The sequence below is a fragment of the Suricata suricatta genome, chromosome X (assembly GCF_006229205.1).
Source record: "Suricata suricatta isolate VVHF042 chromosome X, meerkat_22Aug2017_6uvM2_HiC, whole genome shotgun sequence".
Lineage (NCBI taxonomy): Eukaryota > Metazoa > Chordata > Mammalia > Carnivora > Herpestidae > Suricata > Suricata suricatta.
In genome coordinates, this window is record NC_043717.1 from 10434679 (window position 1) to 10455897 (window position 21219).

At 37.5% G+C, this 21219-nt stretch overlaps 1 protein-coding gene across 1 annotated transcript; it reads right to left on the reverse strand.

The window, feature by feature from the left end:
- Positions 1-2395: 2395 nt before the first annotated feature.
- Positions 2396-21193, reverse strand: FANCB (FA complementation group B). Its single transcript, XM_029929992.1, has 9 exons — positions 21008-21193; positions 15319-16333; positions 13468-13620; positions 12188-12280; positions 7617-7745; positions 4887-5053; positions 3866-4320; positions 3530-3767; positions 2396-3009 (listed from the first exon to the last, which is right to left on the reverse strand). The coding sequence occupies exons 2-9, from the start codon at positions 16243-16245 to the stop codon at positions 2595-2597; spliced, it is 2577 nt and encodes an 858-aa protein (XP_029785852.1). The 5' UTR covers positions 16246-16333; positions 21008-21193; the 3' UTR covers positions 2396-2594.
- Between the last annotated feature and the right edge of the window lie 26 nt (positions 21194-21219).

Sequence of the window (21219 nt, forward strand, 5' to 3'; positions counted from 1 at the left end):
AACAACATGTAAAGAAAGGGAGGATATTATGCTAAGCAAAACAAGCCAGTCAGAGAAAGAATAATGTCATATGATTTCAATCACATGTGGAATTTGAGAAACTTAACAGATGACCATAGGGGAAGGGAAGGAAAAATAAGATAGAAACAGAGAGGGAGGCAAACCATAAAAGACTCTTAAATACAGAGAATAAACTGAGATTGAAGGGGATGAGGGGGTTGGGGAAATGGGTGATGAGCATTGAGGAGGGAACTTGTTGGGATGAGCACTGGGTGTTGTATGGAAGAGATGAATCACAGGACCCTACTCCTGAAGCCAAGAGCACACTACGTTAGCTAACTTGACAAAAAAAAAAAAAAAAGATTGAGAAAAACTGAGCAGCCAATTTTATATGGTATAAAGAGATGGCATAAGGACAATAAAAGATTTGCTTATATATTATTAGAATTCTAAAAGGAGCTGCTCATTTTGAAAATATTTGTAACAAGCGTATATAGTATCAAGTTGTTTGCACGCATACCCTTAATTTGGCCTAACATTTTTTTTCATACTGAGGACAATACTACTAATTATACTTTATGGGTTGCTGTGAAGGATTTAAGCATACATATGTATGGATATTTGTGTGTATGTGTGTTTCTAGCTTACTGTTTGGGATACAGTTGGCAGTTAATAAATGTTACCTTTCTTCCCCCTCCCTCAACCTAGTCACTGAACAAAACAAAGTCCTACCTAAGCTGGGTTGCGCACCTTCCTCAGTTAAGGGATCAGGAGGACAACAGAAAGTTTGGTGTCCGAAAACTATGGCGAGCTCTGTTCTAAAACAACACCCGTTTTCACTTCAGTGTGGATTTGGGAGGACAGCGGTCAGAGGAATGTGCCTACAGGCACAGGCAAAGAGAACTGAATCATGAGACCGCGGCAAGGGCATCAATCCCTCAACCTTTGCCTTTTCTTGTTTGTAGTGGGCAGAAAAAATATACTGGAGTACAAAACCCACTTGCAAAGAGGTTTTCTGGTGTATATAGATTAAGACTTCATGGTTGCTTTTATAGATAAAAAAATAAGCAACATGCTTTTCTTCATTTATTCTAACTTTCCTAGCAATAAACTATTAAAGTTAAACTGTTTACTTTCTGACAGCCTCCATTTTACAATTTAGTTCCTATATTTTATACATGGCTGTTCTTTCAGAACATGTCCCACGCAGCTGGAATGTATCCGCTGACATATAATACTTCCAGACTTCCATAATTAATCCTCAAAGAGAGCTGTAGGGCTCTAGCTCCTCTCGTAACGGCTTACAAAAACAAGACATAGCATGTTACGCGGACAGTCATAAAAACCAAGCCGAGAAGGTTATAACCTATATTTTCTAAACCCATCTGTGTCACCAGATCATGTGGTGCAAGCATTTTGAAGGCATGGCAGAAATTAGCACTTCAGAACTGCAAACACAAAATGCCACTTTCTATAATCAGCTGTTTCTTTCAACTGAGATCAAAACTTCCATCTCACTTCAGGACTTTAGGGAAAAAGAATCGGAAACACTCTTTTTGGCACATGTCGTTTTGTGTCTTCCTCTCTCCTGACATTTTCTCATTACTCTAGAATTCTTATTCCCCCCCCCAAAAAAAAGAATAGGTTGAATCTTTACCCTTTGAAATGGCTCAATGGACCCCTTAAAAATCGCTTTGTAACTGTTAAGTGAATTTTCACTTATTTTGAAATTTCTCAGTCCCTAAGGAGCATCATACTCCTCAAGTTATTTTAGTTGGAATTGTGTATCTTACCTTGGCCTGGAGTTGGAATTACAAACGGTTTAAAGGCATTTTCAGTTTTTTAAAATAGTGGCTTATGAGGTATGCTTAGCCTTTTGAAAGAAATATGCTTTTCAGAGAAATGCCCTAAAATTTTCATATTCCTACAGACTTAACAATTTTAGAAAAGCTTTCTAATGAAATTTAAATTAACAAGGGGTTCAAAGATTTTCATTTGAATGGCCTCACCCAGACATTGCCATTTCAATTTCCACAGGAGCTGACCTGTACAGCAACTTGGGAATCCTGACAACCTTGTTTATCTGCTTGAAGTGGATTTTTATATGCTAGGTTTTACTAAACAGGATGCAATAAAAAGACTAAGTTTTTTAAAGGTTTAGACTAAAAAATACTGTTAGATCACTTCAGTCTTCACTTCAGCGCTAACTTTAAGGCAGTTATTTCTCACCCTCAGCATTGCTGACATTTGGGGCAGGGTCACTGTTTGTCGTGGGAGCTGTCCTGTGCGAGGTAAGATGTTTAGCAGCACCCCTGGGCTCCACCCACTTGATGAGAATAGCAGCCCTGCCCCCCCTCCCCCCTTACCTCTCAGACACAGAGAAACCCGTAGGTGGCGGAGGTGGGTGGAGGGACGCGAAATGACCCCAGGTGCGAACTGCTGCGCTGGGGCATGCTGTTCTGTGCACCAGCGGTACACGCCTCGATCTTTATTTTTGCAAAGGAGGCAGAGAATGTAACATTGAAACAAATGTGGAACCAAAATATCCAGGCAGAGAAAGCATATTTTATAACAGAATCAAATTGAGATGGTAATTATAAACCAGCCAATTTCTGTGCAGCAAGGTCTGATCTCAGCTGAACCTCAGCTAATTTCAAAGTCATTTCTCTATAAAGGGCACCACTCACTTTTAGGTTCGTCCGCAACGTTTGCGTCTTTTCTCTCTGAAGCTGCTTCCTGTAGGCAAGGATGCTTTCCTTCCTGTCTGATAAAGCAGCCACAGCACCACTACTCTTTTCTTTGCTTGCTTCGCAACTCTGCACCAAGTTGTTTTTGACCTTAACTACGGCAGAAGAAAGAGAACCCAGGATCACCAGCTCCTGCTCCAAAGGTGAGGCCAAACGATCACTTAGGAGATCCTCATGTCCCAGTTTTAGCCTTTTGAAGAAACAATTTGTAGGGAGAGCTGCGATGAGATTATGAAGGCACTGGAACAAAACGGTTTGATTCCTGAAATAAAAGAACAAACACAATATTACAAAACTCGGGACACCACTAAGCGGTCGTGTACAACTTACTGTAGTAATCACTTAATATTCATTTATAAACCCTTTCCTGATGAACAGAACCAATAATGCATGCAGGTGATCTTTGATATAATTCAGATTGTAGCAATCAAATATACATATCCTTTACCAAGTCAGTTAATGTTAATCAGTTGCTTCCTGATTACATTTTTCCTCTGAGTAATAAGATCAGTATTATATTTTTAAAATTTCATTATTAGAGAAAGATAAGTAGAAATCTTAAGATAACTATTAGGTCCTAATCGACCAAAAAAAAAAAAACCCAAAACGAGCATCAAGTTAAAAGCTTTGGTTTCCAAATGAGGCCAATTATATCCATTCATGCTATTCCAGTGACCTGAACATGTCCCCCAGTGACCCAGATCTCCACTCTGGAGACGCCTCTTGGAGCACACACACATGCACTGACTTCTTTGGACATATTCCAATGTGATTTGCATTACCGGGAATAGACTATTAAAATCCCTTCAAATGGTGTTCTTTGTTTCCAGTTGAAGAGTGTGCCATAGAAACTTCCTGGCCTTTTGCAAAAGCAAATTTCTGGAAATTTTTTGATTACTTCACATTTCATGTGTTCTAGGAGCCACGTCTTCATTGAAGTCAGAGAATAGCTGGGTGATGTAACCTGAAAACAAGTTTTCTCAAACACTGTGAGAAGTGCAAAGAGATCTTCCATGCGTTCTACAAGAAAAACATGGCAAAAGCTCCGTCATTAAACTGTCCATTATCAACTGAAAATTTTCTAATTCAATTAGGGGAAAAGTACCAACAAAAATTACCTATAGGTTTCTTCTTTGGAAATGTCAGCAGGTATTTCCCACTTGAAAGATCTTCTAGACTTATAAAAAGTCTGCCACACTGAACATAGTGATCTTCAGAAGAGTTACCATTTTCCCTCTTGCTAATTTGTAGCAGCACAATGCAACAGAAATTACAGAACGCTAAAAGTGGTGAAAGAGGTGTTACAGCAGTAATGACCTGTACACACTCTTTCTTAGATGCTTGTCCACCAACAAAGCCTTCCTCATCCTTCTCCTCTTCCTCTCCCTCTTCTTTTCTATCAATAGTCAACTTCATCCTTTTTGCCTCTGATCCTATTTCACATGGCACTGAGCGTGGAGCTGGGGAAAAATCCCTACTCAACTTGATCACCCTATTGTGACACTTAATAAGCCGACAGCTGGAGCTAAGAGCTTGATCCATTAACAGTGATAAAGTCACATGATTCAGGGACCTGTAAAACATCCAGAGTTAAGTCCAAAAGCTCATTCTTTAGAAACAAAGAGATGATTAAATGCCACACAAACAGTAACAAAATTGCATCCTCCCTTTTCCTAGGAGATGTCATTTCAAATGTAAAATATACCAAAAAATTAAGTGCAAAATCCAAACACATTTTTGAAGGTCCTATAATAGCATTTTCTTGAAATAGGAAAGCAAAAACACTATAAATACGTTGAACTGTAGGAAAATAATTTTCTTAAGAAAAAGGAACAGTAAAATAATGCTGTATTTTATTTCTGAGGTAGCTTTCTCCACCCCAACCTTTAAAGTAAAAATGGCATTCTACACTCCCCTAAATAACTTGAATAAACTCTTCTTTTTAATACAGAACATTGTTTACCCTTCATCAATGATAATGTTTTGGATACAATATTGTAAAAATTAATTTCACCTGTTTCCATTCACATTTTGAACATGGTTAATTAGAACATTTAAAATTCCTTATGTGGCTAACATTGTTTTTCTGTTGGACACTGCTATTCTAGACGGTGAAGATAATGTTATCATGATACTTACAGCTTCAAAGAAGATGTAGTTTTCACTCCAACGACCAAGCTATCATCTATTACACGATACCATATCTTCTCTACTAGCTGTTCTGAATCTTGAAAATTGTCTGGGGTCTTTTCATCAAAGGTGCAGGTAGGATTTTCTTCTTTACCACAAAGAGTAACAAGATGCGCCTTAAAGAAAAACATGTTTAACAACTTAGTACCACAAAAACTACCAATATGGGAAAACTAAAGGATGTATATTAGCTTTCAGTCAGGTCTTATGACTTACATATTTTAAAGTAAATTGTTCTCAGTACCATACCATTTTATATTATAAATTATATATAAATCACTAAAGCAAAATTTATACAACCTATATATAATTAACTATCTACTGAGATCAAGAAGCACGGCCTGATTGGAAACAAGAGGGGGTATCCAAACACAGAGCCAGCAGAGATAGAAACGTGGAGTCCAGAGTCCATTTGGGAAGATAATCGATAATATGTGTCCCAGCTAGGCTGAAAACAATACAATCATTATTAAAGTGACTTATACTAACATAATAACTGTAAAATTTTGTACAAATAAAACTGATTATGTTTAGATGGCTGATCAATTAGGGGTAAAATTGTATTCTCAAAGTCCAGGCCATATTCACTCACTTCCACACACATAGGGACTTATAATGGCAGGAGGAAGAAGAAGAAGAATCAATGACTCACAACACCTCCTGAATGCTTACGATGTGTCAGGCACTATTCTCAGTATTACTCTGGATTCAATCTGCTTAACCTTCACAAAAACCTCAGTACCTTAGGTAGGTAGTATTGTTATGTACATTTTCCAGATAAGGAAGACAGGAGGCTAGCAAGTGGCAGAGCTGGGATTTGAACCAAAGCAGACTGGTTCCAGAGCCCATGCCCTACCTTAGCCATTACTCTACAGTGTCCCTCTATGTGGTAATTACTGAAAAAAAGATATCGACACTTACATTATAGTAGACAGAACAACTTTCTAGGAATCTGATGCCTTTGCCAGTAGCTGTGAGATTTGAGACAGGCCATTATCTGAAACCTGGGATAATTTTTACTACCTGCCAGATATGCTTTTAAAATTAATCATGTAAACAGCCCCAAATTGTGCCTTGCACATAATTTCGGTGCACTAATTTCTAAACATTCCTTCCCCATTTCTAATACTGGCAAATCACTGGGATGAGAGGGGTAAGGAAAACGGGGAGACTTTTAACAATGATTGTCATGAGCTTTCCCAAGAGATTAGAACAGTAATATAGAAAAGCAACATGATGTGCTTTTGTTATGATTCTTACATTAATGGAGTCATATTTTGGACCCAAGTCCTCATGTTGCTAAGACTGAAATACAGACACAAGGCATAGACTGCTGCAAGACTGGTCAATCTAGAAGGAATTCTGAGCTAGGCACTAAGGTAACTTGAGGGAATAAAATGTAGTATCAAGGTTCTCCATGTCCAGCTTTTCTTGATTTTAAATTTTGCTATGCTTTCTCTGTATGGAACTAATGTTCATAAATACTATTTTTTATGAAGTTGAAGGAGATTTGCTAACTTTCTACATTACTGTATTGACATAAGTAACTGCAAGGTACCTAAAGAGGTTCTTATGCTGGTCAGCCACAAGGAAAATGAGAGTAAAACTATAAAAAGCAGATACAAAATCTATAAAGAACTTATCAAACTCAACACCCAAAAAACAAATAATCCAGTGAAGAAGTAGGCAGAGACATGAATAAACACTTTTCCAAAGAAGACATCCAGATGACTGACAGACACATGACAAGAAACTCAACATCAATCATAACCAGGAAAATACAAATCAAAACAATGGTGAGATAGCACCTCACACCTGTCAGAATGGCTAAAATTAACAACACAAGAAACAACAGGAGTTGGCAAAAATGCAGAGAAAGGGGACCCTCTTGTACTGTTGGTGGGCATGCAAACTGCTACAGCTACTCTGGAGAAGAATATGGAGGTCTGCCTCAAGAAGCTAAAAACAGAACTACGCTACACCCTAGCAATTGCACTATTAGGAATTACCCAAAGGATACAAAACTACAGATTTGAAAGGAGTACCTGCACCCCGATGTTCATAGCAGCATTATCAACAATAGCCAAACTATGGAAAGAGCCCAAATGTCCATTGACTGATGGATAAAGATGTGGTGTGTATGTATATATGTGTGTGTGTGTATATATGCATATATATAACAGAATATTACGCAGCCATCAAAAAGAATGAAATCTTGCCATTACAATGACATACATGGAACTAGAAAGTATTATACTAAGAGAAATAAGTCAATCAGAGAAAGTCAAATACCATATGAATTCACTCATATGTGGAATTTACGAAACAAAACAGATGAACATAAGTGAAGTGGGGGGAATAAAGGAGAAGAGAGTGAAACAAACCACAAGAGACTCTTAATGATACAGGACAAACTATGGGTTGACAGAGGGAGGTGGGTGGAGATGGGCTAGATGGGTGATGGGTACTAAGAAGGGCACTTATAACATTTGGGTATCATATGTAAGTGATGAATCACCAAATTCTATTCCTGAAACCAATATTGCATTGTATGTTAACTAAAATTTTAATTTTTTAAGAAAGGAAAAACGTATAAAGTAAAAAAAAAAATGACTCTTCCAATAGCTTGTAGATTTTCAGTTCGTAAAAATGATAAAATGGTCACATGATGAATGTTACCTTCTCTGCACCTGATGTACTTTCATCTTTCCCTTGAATCAGGTTTAGTAAAATTTTCCAAGATTTTGAAATAAATTTTTCCTTAAGCAAGAGATCATGCTGTAATTCCTGAATAGAAGCCAAACCAACCTGTAAGCAGAAAGAAATATCATTGCCAGAGATATCATTTCAAATGAAATCTGACAATACCATTAATTCAGAAAGTACTTTCTCCAAATTTGTTTATTAATTCATTTTTCTATAGAAAAGCAAAGAATACTTCTCAGGGCCAAACTATTTTATTTATAAATGTTAGGTAATTATAAAGGAAAAAACAGACAAGTAACTGCAATAGAGTTTATATATCATACTGATATATAAATGCCAGTGTATCAGTGAGCATTTCACCACTGAATTAAGTAATCGATTAATACAAACATGAATATCTAATCAATATGAATAAAAATTAAGGCCTACCAACACTCTACCCCCACAAGTAAACTGTTTTTCTTCTTGATCAAATAATTTCTGCTTCAAAAACCAAAGACATCATTATGAGTATAAATAGTCACTTTTAATTTGATACTATTTGAAATCCTCTGTGCAATATAATATCTATACCAAATTTATTTATTATTTGAGAGAGAGAGAGAGAGAGAGAGCGCCCACGTGCAAGCATGCAAGCTGGGAAGAGGGGCAGATGGAGAGAGAACCCTAAGCAGGTTCCACACTCAGTGCAGAGCCCAACGCAGGGCTTGATCCCATGATCCTGGGATCATGACCTGAGCCAAAATCAAGAGTCAGACTCTCAACTGACTGAGCCACCCAGGCGCCCCTATAGCAAATTTTAAAGATAACACGTAGCCCCCAAACTGTGACAAGTTTAATTTTGTGCTAAAAAACTCAGTGCTAGTGTCAACTCTTAACTATAGACAATAAAGAAAATTTGGCTCTGACTGGGCAAAGAGAAATCCACTCCTTTTATTATACCAGATAAATAGATTTCACTACTAAGGATGGAACATTTATGAAATATATTTTGCTACTAAAAATTTAAAGTCATGTGTTTGGATTGATAGAAGCTATTTCATTTCAGATGGATATCTGAGACTACCTAAGTAGTAATCCAGCTTTCAATATAACATGTTTTTCTAGATTGAAAAAACAAAATGCATCCTGTTTTTTAATTCTGTTCTTTCAAATTACAGTTTAAATCAGGTAAATTACTTTTTATCAGTGAAACAAATTTCATAAGGGAAAGAACGGTGAAATGGATGCTGGTTGGAGTTCTGGTCGTCACTGAACGTTTCTGACTATTTGTTTCCTCAGATGTAAAATGGGGGAGGGGGAGGGTAGACTTGTTAGTCTCTAAAAGGCCTTCCAACACTTTTATCCAAATTGAGAGCTAGTAAGAACATGTGGATACTTGAAATAAAATGGACATGCAACCATGTCTCATTCACTTTCATACATTCCTGCCTCCCCTCTGTGTTTTTTAATATTTTCCTGACTCTCTGTTACGTTCTGAATAATTTTTCTAACATAGTTTGGTTTGCTTCTTTCCTCTGCATCTCTCAGTCAACTGTTAAACTCATCTGATGAGACATTGTTTATTTCAATATATTTTTTGTTCACAGAAATGCTATTTGGTTATTTTCAGTGAATAGCTGCTCACAATGCCTTGTTTCTGCACTTAGTTATTCTGTGGGCAGCTCGTTTTCTTTGAAAAATTACTTGTGAGAGTTACGAGGCCTTGGATAAAGGTGTGTTTTGAGAGAGGATTTTGTGTTCATTTCCGCCAGCTGCCCAGGGTACTACTGCTTCGGGTCAGACACAAGTGCTTCCAGGGCAAAAGCAGCATCAGTGTTCTCTGGGTTCTCTCTGGGCTCCAGTCTTTCAAGTTTGGCTGATAATTTATTCTTACATTTTTAGCTCTTTGAACCTCTTAAGGAGATTTCAAAAACAAATTTCAACTATGATTTTAACTTGTTTTTATCAGAAAAGTTGGTCCAAATAAATTAGGTGACATCTTACCAGAGGTGGAATTTCTAAAAGTCATGCTTTCATAAATTAAATTATTTTGCTATCATTTCTAAATCAGTATAAAGATCTATTTTATTCTTTTCGACAGCTTCATGGTTTTCCATAGTTCAGGTATATCATAACTGATCTACCAAACTCCTAAAGATGGATATTTAGATTGACTGAATTTTGTTGTCTATAAATACTATATAACCACTCCTATGAAATCACCTTTGTTTACTGTACAAATATATCCTTAGAACAGATTTCTAGAAGTAAAATGGTAAGAGCAAGAAGATATGTCCAGTCCACATTTTAATAGCTATAACAACTTTCCTTCTGAGAAGGTTGAACCACTTTATACTCTCAGCAATAAGTTTCAGAATGCATATTCATATTAAGGGAATTAATCATTTTTTTAAGAGAGAGGGGCAGAGGTAAAGAGAATCTTAAGCAGACTCCACACTAAGACACAGGCTTGATCCCATGACCCTGGGATCATGACCTGAGCCAAAACCAAGGGTTGGACGCTCAACTGACTGAGCCACCCAAACATCCAAAGGAAATTAATCCTTTATTGCTTGTTACAACTTCTATTTACATAATTTGTGTTTTTATATATTTTACTTTGTTCAGACCACAAGTTTTTAAAAATTTTTTTAATGTTTATTTTTTTGAGAGAGAGGGAATGAGCACAAGTAGAGTAGGGGCAGAGAGAGAGGGAGACACAGTATCTGATGCAGGCTCTGGGCTCTGAGCTGTCAGCACAGAGTCAGATACAGGGACTGAACTCGTGAACTGCAAGATCATGACGTGACATGAGCCAAAGTCAGCTGCTTCACTGACTGAGCCAACCAGGTGCCCTCAGGGCATGAAAGTTTAATATAATCAATATTTTCCTTTATGGTACCATGCCCACTATGGTAATTTATTATCTACTGCCAACACTCATATCTGTGTTCAATAAACATTTAGTAAATTCATGTTAATAATTAAAATAGTTGCAAAAATATTTGAAGAGCCTGGAAAGTACAAACATTTACTATACGGTCATTTACAGAAAAGTTTGCCAGGGATAGATGAAAAAGTAAAACAACAACACAAGGAAACAGACACATCCAAAAGGAAGGACAACTGGTTTGCCTCCTCATTAGTCTCACTGTAAAAAAGCGGGGAGGGGCATTATTCTAGATAAAAAGACCAAGAAGACATATAATGATCAAGTGTAAGTGTAAACTTTGACCAGATCCTGCAAAAAGCATATATAAAAAAATTTTTAGGGAGACTAGGCGGCTCAGTCAGGTAAATGTCCAACTTTGACTCAGGTCATGATCTCATGGTGTGTGGGTTCGAGCCCCGTGTCAGGCTCTGTGCTCAGAGCCTGGAGCCTATCTTCAGATTCTATATGTCTCTCTCTCTCTCTCTTCCCCTCACCCACTTGTACTCTGTCTGTCTCTAAAAATAAATGAAAATGTTTAAAAAATTTTGTGGCAATTAAAGACATCTGAATAGAGAGAATAATAAATAAGATTAAAAGATTATTACTGGGGCGCCTGGGTGGCTCAGTCGGTTAAGTGTCCAGCTTCGGCTCAGGTCATGATCTCACGTTCATGGGTTTGAGCCCTGTGTCGGGCTCAGTGCTGACAGCTGGCTCAGAGCCTGGAGCCTGCTTCCGGTTCTGTGTCTCCCTCTCTCTCTGACCCTCCCCTGCTCACGCTGTCTGGCTCTCAAAAAATTTAAAAAAAAACATTAAAAATATTATTACTAATTTTCTAACTGTAATAACAGTATGGTGTGGTTACATAGGAGTACGTCCTTATTTTATAGGCAATTCCTGGTAAAGTACATAAGAGTGAAGTATTACAGTATTTGCAACTTCTAAATAGTTCTGCAAAAATGTACATACAAACGTGCATACGCACACAAAGCACAGATGAAGCACACAATTCTTTTCTAAAAGTACTAGTTATATCCATGTGAGGACTAGAGATAAACTATAGTACTATTCTTTGAATTTTTCTGAATATTTAAAAATTTTATGAATGAAAAAAGGCAGGTTACAAAAGAACATGCATCATATAATTAAATTTCTATTTAAATTTACATATATTCATTTTAAAACATCTAAAAGAGTATACATGGCAAAGTGTTAAAATTGGTTATGTCTCAGTAGCAGAATCATAGGTAATTATTAGTTTCTTTTTAATATTTCTTTGAACAGTCTGAGTATTTTATAGGGAATATGCATTACCTTCATACATTTGGAAAAAAACAAAAACTCTTTAAGAGAGCTTTGTAGGGAAAATTCGAGGGCAAATTGTTCATGTTTCACACATATTTGCTTCTCTTTTAAAAGATATACAATTAGTATTCTGATCCTTAAGACCAGAAAAAATGTGTTTTCAAAAGTGAGCTTCATATGTTTTATAAGTCTTAAGATCCTTTGATATAACATTTTTCCCAATCACTGAGTTGCTAATACATTAAGATCCTTCCTCTCCATGTTCTTTCCTTCATTTAGAATATCACTAACCCAAAGAAGTAAAAACAAAAAGCAAACAGTCACCAACTTTCAATCTTTTTTCCAGAGGTAGAACCATTAAATAATGATTCCTTTGTTTGTCTTCAAATAAGTCATCTTCACTGCAATCCAATGTTTCACTCTACGAAATAAAAAAATACACTAAAAGTGAAATTTTGAAGTAAGTTGAAAATTCATAGAATTAACAGAACACAATTAAAGTTTATCCAAAGGGCAGTTTTCCATGTTACACACTCTTATATGACACAAAAAATATAAAATTCCCCATCATTTTTTTTGTATCTAGAAAAAAACAACTATTATTGCTACCACCACTGACCTAACATTTATATATTCTTTCAAAAAGTATCAGCTTACTAGATTTTTATAAAATCCCACAACTAGAGAAAATAAGAATTGTCCTCATTTTATTAAGAAAAACCGAGACTCAGATTTTTTTTTTCAGATATTTTATATAGGTGTGAAACTTCAGGGGTATTATTTCCCTTCTGCCCAAGACCTTAAGATATTATGAACTGTTCCTTAATAAAGCAGTTTCATTTTTATTCCTTAATTAATTCAATGTTACCATCTGGTATACAATGTGAATTTTCAGAAGCAACAAAGTTAACTTACGATATTACTATCATGTGAGTGAACACCAGATATACTGTATTTCAAATTTATCTCAAAAGTGTAGTCAATATGGGAGCACCTGGGTAGCTTAATCAGTTAAAGGCCCAAATCTTTTTTTTTTATGTTTATTTATTTTTGAGAGACAGAACGAGAGAGCAAGACAGAGAGCGCACACAGAAGTGCAGGAGGGGCAGAGAGAGAGAAAGGGAGGCAGAATCCAAAGCAGGTTCCAGGCTCCAAGCTGTCAGCACAGAACCCAATGCGGGGCTTGAACCCACAAAATGCAAGATAATGGCCTGAGCCAAAGTCGGACACTCAACCAACCGAGCCACCCAGGCAACCCAAGGGTCCGACTCTTGATTTTGACTCAGGTCATGATCTCATGGTTGTGGCATCGAGCGCCGCATCTGGTGCTGCCCTGATAGCATAGAGCCTGTTTGGGATTCTCTCTCTCCCTCTCTCTCTCTCTGCCCCTCCCCTGCTCACTCATGTGCTCTCTCTTTCTCTCTCTCAAAATAAATAAATAAATATTTTACATATTTAAAAATTCAATCTATATATTTTTAAAGTTCAAGAAGTTTACTGTATGTAATTACAAATATTTAAATACTGGGCCAAAAGCTTTAAAGCACTCCAATCAATGTTCTACAATGGTTCTTAAAGTAACATATATAAAAAGTATACATAACTTACTGAATAGTTTATGTTGCCAAGATTTGTTACTGTAAATGAACTCAGGCAATGTGAATTCAAGGAGTCCCGAAAAAGTAACAGTACTTGTTCGGTTCCACTTCCTATGAAGTCATCTATCAGTACTGAGCTAACTTTTTCCCACTTAGCAACAACCTGAAAGAGAGTGGGAAAGAAGGGATAGAGAAAGAAAAAAAATCAGATGTAAAATAAACTAAATCATTTTGTTGCATGTAGGTGTAATATGTCATCTTCAATCTTATAAACAAGTAATGAAAATGGTAGTGTACACACTAAAAACTGAAGATATTGGGGATCAGATAACATAAGGAATTAAACAATAATTTTATAAATACCAAGGTACTTAAATTTAATATTTTATCCATGTTTCTCCAGGGTTTGTCATGTTCCTGATTTCTATATTAAAATTTTATTATAATTTATAAATGGGAACATTTCTCATGACTATTTTAGATATTCTGAGATTTCTCATGAATAACTCTTGTGAAGATTTTTTTTTTCCAACACATTTAAAGATGACCCTCTCTCTCATAAGCCTTAGTGGATATGTATTTGTGATCTAACCAATTACATAAGGAATTCAATTGCATTAGGTAACTACAAGGTAATGGTAAACCCTCAAAAGCTCTCAAAGCAGAATAACTTTTAAGAGTCAAGATGAACTTAATACCCTAAACCTTGGTGGAGGAGAACATAACCATTATTAGGGACACAAAAGGGGATGGATCCTAAGAGTGGGGCATCTAGAACCATCCTATCCCACTGGAAAGACGTGATCAGTTTACATCAAAACATGAGACCCAAAGTTTAAAACACAAGACAACTCCCTAAAGGTCCATAAAGCTTAAAGCCTCCAGAGTGGTCCCCCAGAAACTAATACCAAGGGGATGAGATACCCCTTATCCCTCAGGCAGAAATGCTAAAACTCTCATTCAGAATGATGGCAGCAGCACAGACATATCATCTAGATGATAGAGGGTGGCGTGTTTTAGAGTAGGACTAGAAGTAAGACTTCATTCTATGTATCAATCTGCCCCATATAAGGCTAATTTCCAAAGCTTTGATTTTTCACTTATGCAAAAAGGAAGCTTATTCGTATACCCATATCCTCCCGCCCTCACCATGAGTATCATGGAGTACAATTAACTACATGAAAACATTAGTAATAACAATGTGCTCAACATGCAAATACCATAGAGCTTGCACACACATTTACAATCTACAGCTCTAGAATAGTGCTGTCCAATAGAAATATAGGAAAGACAATGCAAGGCATATATATAATTTTAAGTTTTCCAGTAGCCAATAAAAGAAAATTCTCTAAGGGTGCCTTGGGTGGCTCAGTTTGTTAGGTGTCTGACTCTTGAGTTCTGCTCAGGTCATGATCTCACAGGCCATACGCTTGAAACCCGCATCAGGCTCTGTGCTGACAGCGTGGGAACCTGCTTGGAATTCTCTTTCTCTGCCCCTCCCCTGCTCACTCTCTCAAAATAAATAACTAAACTTATAAAAACCCCACCTAACTGCCACATTTATAAAAATTAGAAATAGTTATATTAAAAGATAAATAAATATGTAATAATTGTAGCTATATATCTATATACTTCTAAACAACTCAAAGGTTTTATGACTCAAAACGCCCAGGCAAAACCTTCATCAAGTTGTATTTGGAAAACTTTAAGAAGAAAGAAAGATGCAACATACATGATTTTAAGTGCAGTACTAATAATTGATTTGGATAATAAGACTTCAGGATAAGCTCTATGAAACATATAAATGCTTAATAGGTCTAAGTCTACACCAACTGAATGATTATGAAATTAAAGACTATACCTGAAAGTTCTTTTTCGAAACAGCACAAACGTCACTGGACTTGAAGGATATGATGAAAAATTCTTCTTCACCTGAATCCATCAGCTGAACTGCACGAGGATCTCCAAAGGGAAGCTGGCACACACTTTTCGGAGTACCATTTTTAAATGAAATCAGCTGATTCTTTCGAGTAAGGGCAATCAAAGACATTCTTAACTGGTTGTTGACATTCTCAGTTGCACAGACATGCACACAAGTTACCACACTGCTATAAGCAGGAGGGATAATGTATGCATCACTTATGACTTTTTCATTTTCAAGGGAGTATACACAAAATTTGGTATTCCAAATTGCATAATCCGATTTTGAAAGCTTTTGGGTGCATCCTTTCCCAGATAAAAGACCTGTCTTTGGCCCTAATAACACCATACCTAGATTTTCAATCTCTCCTGCCCACTCAACAGATGAAAAATTAACAGACAGGGTCTTAATTTTGCCCATTAGAGAAGACATACAGTAGAATGTTTCTGCATGTCTCCACAAAACTAAAGGGCCATTAAGGACCCTTACACCATGTTTCAACTCATGGCGTAGTCTAAAACTCAAACGTTTTTCAAATTTATTGGTGCTGTGAAGAAACAGAAGAAAATATTTGAAAGTGTTCCTTTTATTGCATTGTATCATGATATGAGGGAGATTAATTCCAGTTCTGAAATCTGACACACAGTTGCAACACATAATTTTTGAATGAGAGTTTTCACCCTTCAGCGTAAAGAATCCAGTGGACTTCTGAACAAATGCTCTTGTTCCGCTGTCAAATACCATTCTCCTGACATGTAATACGGGTGTCTCTACAGGGCCTTTACCAGCAACATGCCCTTTAGACAATCGAAAAATAAGGACTTCCCCATTGTAACACAAGAGCCTTTCTTGTTCGTTAGATGACATTGCTTGTTTGCTAGTCACTCCACAGTATCAAATCTTTGTGTTGCTCCAATTTTCAAATGCAAATTGATTCCAGTTGATGCTTTTAAACCTAAAAATGTAATGAGGAGAACTACCATCAAGTAGACAGTTGAAAAGAAAACATGTTTCTTTTAGAGAGATATCATATAAATAACTATAAATTTTATTAACATTTTAAAGCTTTTTATGCTCTCTGAACATTACAGTTATCAAAAAACCCCATCCCAAATATTATTCCTGTACACAGTTAAAAAAACAGTTTGCGAACAATGCAAAAAACCTGAATGTGAAACTGAATGTGTTAGCAGCATCTATTAGAATCTGTAGGTGGTTTACTGAAAGTGCCTGAAGACATTCCTTGTGGCTCAGGGAATTTCTTAAGGTTCCACTTTTGTCTCTCTTTCAAACCTACCAACCTATTCTGATTTCCCCATTTTCTTTTCCCCTCATTTTCTACCCTGTTGACTTAAACCTGGGTTTTTCCTCTCAGCCTTAGCCTCTCTACATTGATAATTCAGGGAGTCAATGATTCAAATCAGACGGCTACCACAGCCCAGGCACGTGGGGTCCTGCTTCCCTGAAACAGGCGCTCTTAGACTCTATGGCCAAAATGAAAAGCCCAGAAAGAAAAAGAGACGACACCATACTATGGTTTAAAAAAATTCTCCGTAAGAGTAATAGAAATTAATTTTAAATCTTACTTTGCAAAAACAGTGCAGCTTTGACCTTAAGGAAGTCACTATTCCTATTCCAAGTAGAAAAAACTAGAGGATTAGTAACATTCCAATGAACACAGAATTAATAATAGGTATCAGGTATTCAGGTTTATATGCCACATACAATACAAAACTCCACTTAATGCGTACAACTATTCTTTTAAAGTAAGTATTCTTATCATCACTTCTCTCAACTAGGCAAATTTTATTATTTTAACAAAGGTCAGAAAATTCTCCGAGGTTCCAAAACTAATTGGCAATGGCACTAGATTCAAAAGACGGGCCACTGACTGCTGAGCCTACACTATTAACTCCACAGAGTCCTGGCGTGCATCTCCTTCCTCAGAATACTGATTATAAGCAAGGCAACCTGAGAGAATTCGTAAAGTAGATTAAGAAGAAAGGAACGCTTCTTGCGTCACAAATGGCAAGATCTCATTCTTTTTTATGACTGAGTAATATTCCATTTATATATATATATATATATATATATATTTTTATACACACACACACACACACCCATATCTTCTTTATCCATCCATCTATCAATAGATACCTGGGACCTAGAGGATATTATATGATGTGGAATAAGTCAGAGAAAGATAAATATTATAAGATTCAACTTATACATGGAATCTAAAAAAAAAACAAAAATTAACAACCCCCCCCCCCCGACTCTTTAAATACAGAGAACAAACTAGTGGTTACTAGAGGGAAGGTCATTGGGAAACGGGTAAAAGAGAGGAAGGGGATTGAGAGGTACAGACTTCCACTTATAAATAAGTCATGGAGATGAACAGTACAGTCTAGGGAATATAGTCAATAATATTGAAATAGCACTGGATGGTGACTACACTTACAATGGTGAGCACTGAATAATGTATAGAATTGTTGACTCAGTACTCTGTACACCTAAAACATATAACATGTCAATAAGAAAATAATAAAGAAAAATAAAGAAAACATGCCAAATACAACTGCAAAAAAAAAATTACAACAAAGGAACACCCACTACACTGAACACACATGTAAGAGAAAGATGTTGATCTTTACTCAGTGTCTATATATGCAGACTCACTCCTTTAATGGCTACTGACTGCTCAGCATATGCTAAGAATTGCTCATGGTTGGAGAACCTAGACAACCGTGTGAATGGTGGGCCTATCTTCTACTAGATGTAGGACTATGTAATCCCTTGCGCCTCCCATCCACATATGATAGGGTGCAGTAACAGTATTACCTCACGAGGTATGAAATTAACTAATATAACCAACTTAAAACAGAGCCTAGCACGTAGAAAGTGCTCAATAAAGATTAGCCAATCCATTATCATTATCATCCCCATCATGGCCAGCTCTTGGAAACATCAGAATAGTCACACACCAACAGTTTCTGAATGCTGGAAGGTCTCTCTCCACTATAAATAACTCTAACTCATATGCTTTCTTTTCTACTTGTGGATCATTTACACTAGGAAATTCAATCATTTCAGAAATAAAACTAGGTCATCTGCACTTCAGTAATAATGTTTTCTTCTGTTGAATGAGAAACTCCAAAGGCTTAGGTCTTCTTCTTTTATTATAAAAATCTACCAAATTGAAAAAAAAGTATCACAAAAACATCTAAAAATTTAACTTAAGGTAGCACTTCATAGCAATAGCTTTAATTGAGGGGCAATCCTATTAAAATGCAGACTAGATTAGTCAGCAATTACCTTCCAGTTGGAGATGCCATAGCTTATTGTCTGAATTCCAAATACATCATTTGTTGTAGTTTCAAAGAGCGTTCACAAATTCTTTGAAATTCCTTCCATCAAGAAATGGCACTTAATTCTCCTCTCCCTTGGTGAGGGCTGGTCATTATGACTCACTCTCAGCCATGAGAATACGGCAGAAGGGACAACTTGTGCCTTCCACACTGACCTGACCCTTGGATCACCTGCAGAGAGCCGCGGGCCACGTTATTAAGTCACTCAGGCACCCCCGCGGAGAGGTGCGCGCAGCAAGGACCCATGGCTTCCTGCCAACAGTCAGCAAAGCCTCAGCCTTTTGCCAACGGCCTTGTGAGTGAGGCTTCAGGAGAGCAGATCTTCCAGCTCCAGTCAAGCCTTTAGATGATTCAGCCCCTTAGATGGATTCTGACCAGAAGGACCAACCGAGCTAAGCTGCTCCCAAATTCTTGATCCTCAGCAATTTTGAGATAATGTTTGTTGTTTTAAGCTGCTATTTGTTATACAGTAACAGATAAATACATCCCTCCATGGTATTTTTTTCTCTAAGGTGATGATACTGTTTTTGAGAATTTCACGAAACCTATTACTTGAAGTAACTGGAGAGATGGTGTCATAAGGCAAACTAGCGAAAGTCACTGACTTGCTGGCTTGTTGTTAGGCAAAGACCACAAAGATCTGGGACAATGGGTATCATAAAGCAGTTTCAGCTGTCTCGGTAAAGAAGCTAAGTAGGTAAATCAAAGGTATGGCTTTTACTTATGGAACTCTCATTTAGTTTAAAGAAATAAATATTGTATTACAAAATATATGAATAATAATTTACTTAAAATTTCCCACAGACATGTCAGGTCTCAGATTTCTAAAAAACTTTTATTAGCATTAAATGATATATTGGTTTTTTTAACACTATTATGATATAATCTGAGGTAAAGATCTAAAAATTTGTCTTTTACTACCTACTTTACATTAAAGGTTTTTCTTAATAGTACTAAAAATAACCAAAAGTAACTTCTACACAGAAAAGGATTTTGAAGGACAGGAGTGAGACCCTTAACAGAGAGATAAGCAATAACACAGTCGAGAAAAAGGATTCAACAAAGGAAATTACAAATATGCTTGATAGAATGAACAGTAGGTTGGAAGAGGCAGAGAAACGAATTAGTAATCTAGAAGGGAGAGTAATGGGAAGCAATCAAGCTGAACAAAAGAAAAAAGAATTATACCAAATGAGAATAGATTTTGGGAACTCAGTAACTCCATCAAACATACTAACATTTGCTAACTTAGTATTTAATCAACACAGTGCTCTGGTTCATCAATATCCAAGTGTGACAGAGGTAAGGAGAATCTGACTATTAAATGGTCAGCAGAATCTCCCCCTTTCCTTTTTTTTAAATATCCTGTTTTTATTTAAATTCTAGTTAGATAACATAGTGCAACATTAGTTTCATGCGTACAATATAGTGATTCAGTACAATACTTTCATATAACACTCAGTGCTCACCAGAACAAGTGCACTCCTGAATACCCATTTAGCCCATTCCCCACCCACCTTCCTCCAACAACCCTGCTTTTTATTTATAGTTTATTGTCAAGTTGGTTTCCATATAACACCCAGGGCTCTTCCCCACAAGTGCCCCTCTTCCATGACCATCAACCCCCTTCCCCTTCAGCCCTGTTTGTTTTCAGTATTCAAGAGTCTCTCACGATTTGCCTCCCTCCCTCCCTCTCCCTCTTTTCCCCCCCTCTCCGCCACCATGGTCCTCTACTAGACGGATGAGTGCAAACATATGGTATCTATCCTTCCTGGCCTGACTTACTTCACTTAGCATGACACCCTGGAGGTTCATCCACTTTCCTACAAACGGCCAGATTTCATTCTTTCCCATTGCCATGTAGTACTCCATTGTGTATACAGACCACATCTTCTTGATCCACTCATCAGGTGATGGACATTCAGGCTCTTTCCATGATTTGGCTATTGTAGAAAGTGCCTCTATGAACATTGGGGTACATGTGCCCCTATGCATCAGCACTCCTGTATCCTTATAAGTTTCTCACACTCCAGGTGGGAAAGATTCGTGGGGGCGGGGGGTGAAGAAAGTTTCAAGCGAACTAATCCCATAGAGGAAGCACTTAAAATCTAGTCATCATCCCACCGAGTGATAGACATAGGCCCCGGCAAGCTCGCTTCCATCCCCTTATCCGCAAAGAGGGCACCAGGGAAGCCAACCCAACGCTGCCGGCCGGCCGGGTGAAGGCCAGGTACAGGTGTGGGACGATGCGCCTGCCCTACCTGAGCCCGGCGTTCCGCATCCACGGGCGCCACGTTCCCGACGCCCTGCGCGGAAGCAGAGTCCCGCGGCTCCAAACCTCCCGCCCGCGCGCTGCATCCTGGGAGGCCCGGGCGGGAGGCTGCACCGAGAGCAGAGGAGGCGGGGCGTGCGGAGCCTGAGGCGCCTGTCCCGAGACGGTTGCCAAGGGAGGCTGAGTGGGCGGGGCCTCCAG

Excerpts from the sequence above, each read along its gene's own strand:
- FANCB (XM_029929992.1), bottom strand. The coding sequence starts at position 16,245 with ATGTCATCTAACGAACAAGAAAGGCTCTTGTGTTACAATGGGGAAGTC. Across the intron at positions 12,281-13,467 it reads TTGGCAACATAAACTATTCA|AGTGAAACATTGGATTGCAG; the intron begins GTAAGTTATGTA and ends TTTATTTCGTAG. Across the intron at positions 3,010-3,529 it reads ATTTTAATAGTCTATTCCCG|GAATCAAACCGTTTTGTTCC; the intron begins GTAATGCAAATC and ends CTTTTATTTCAG.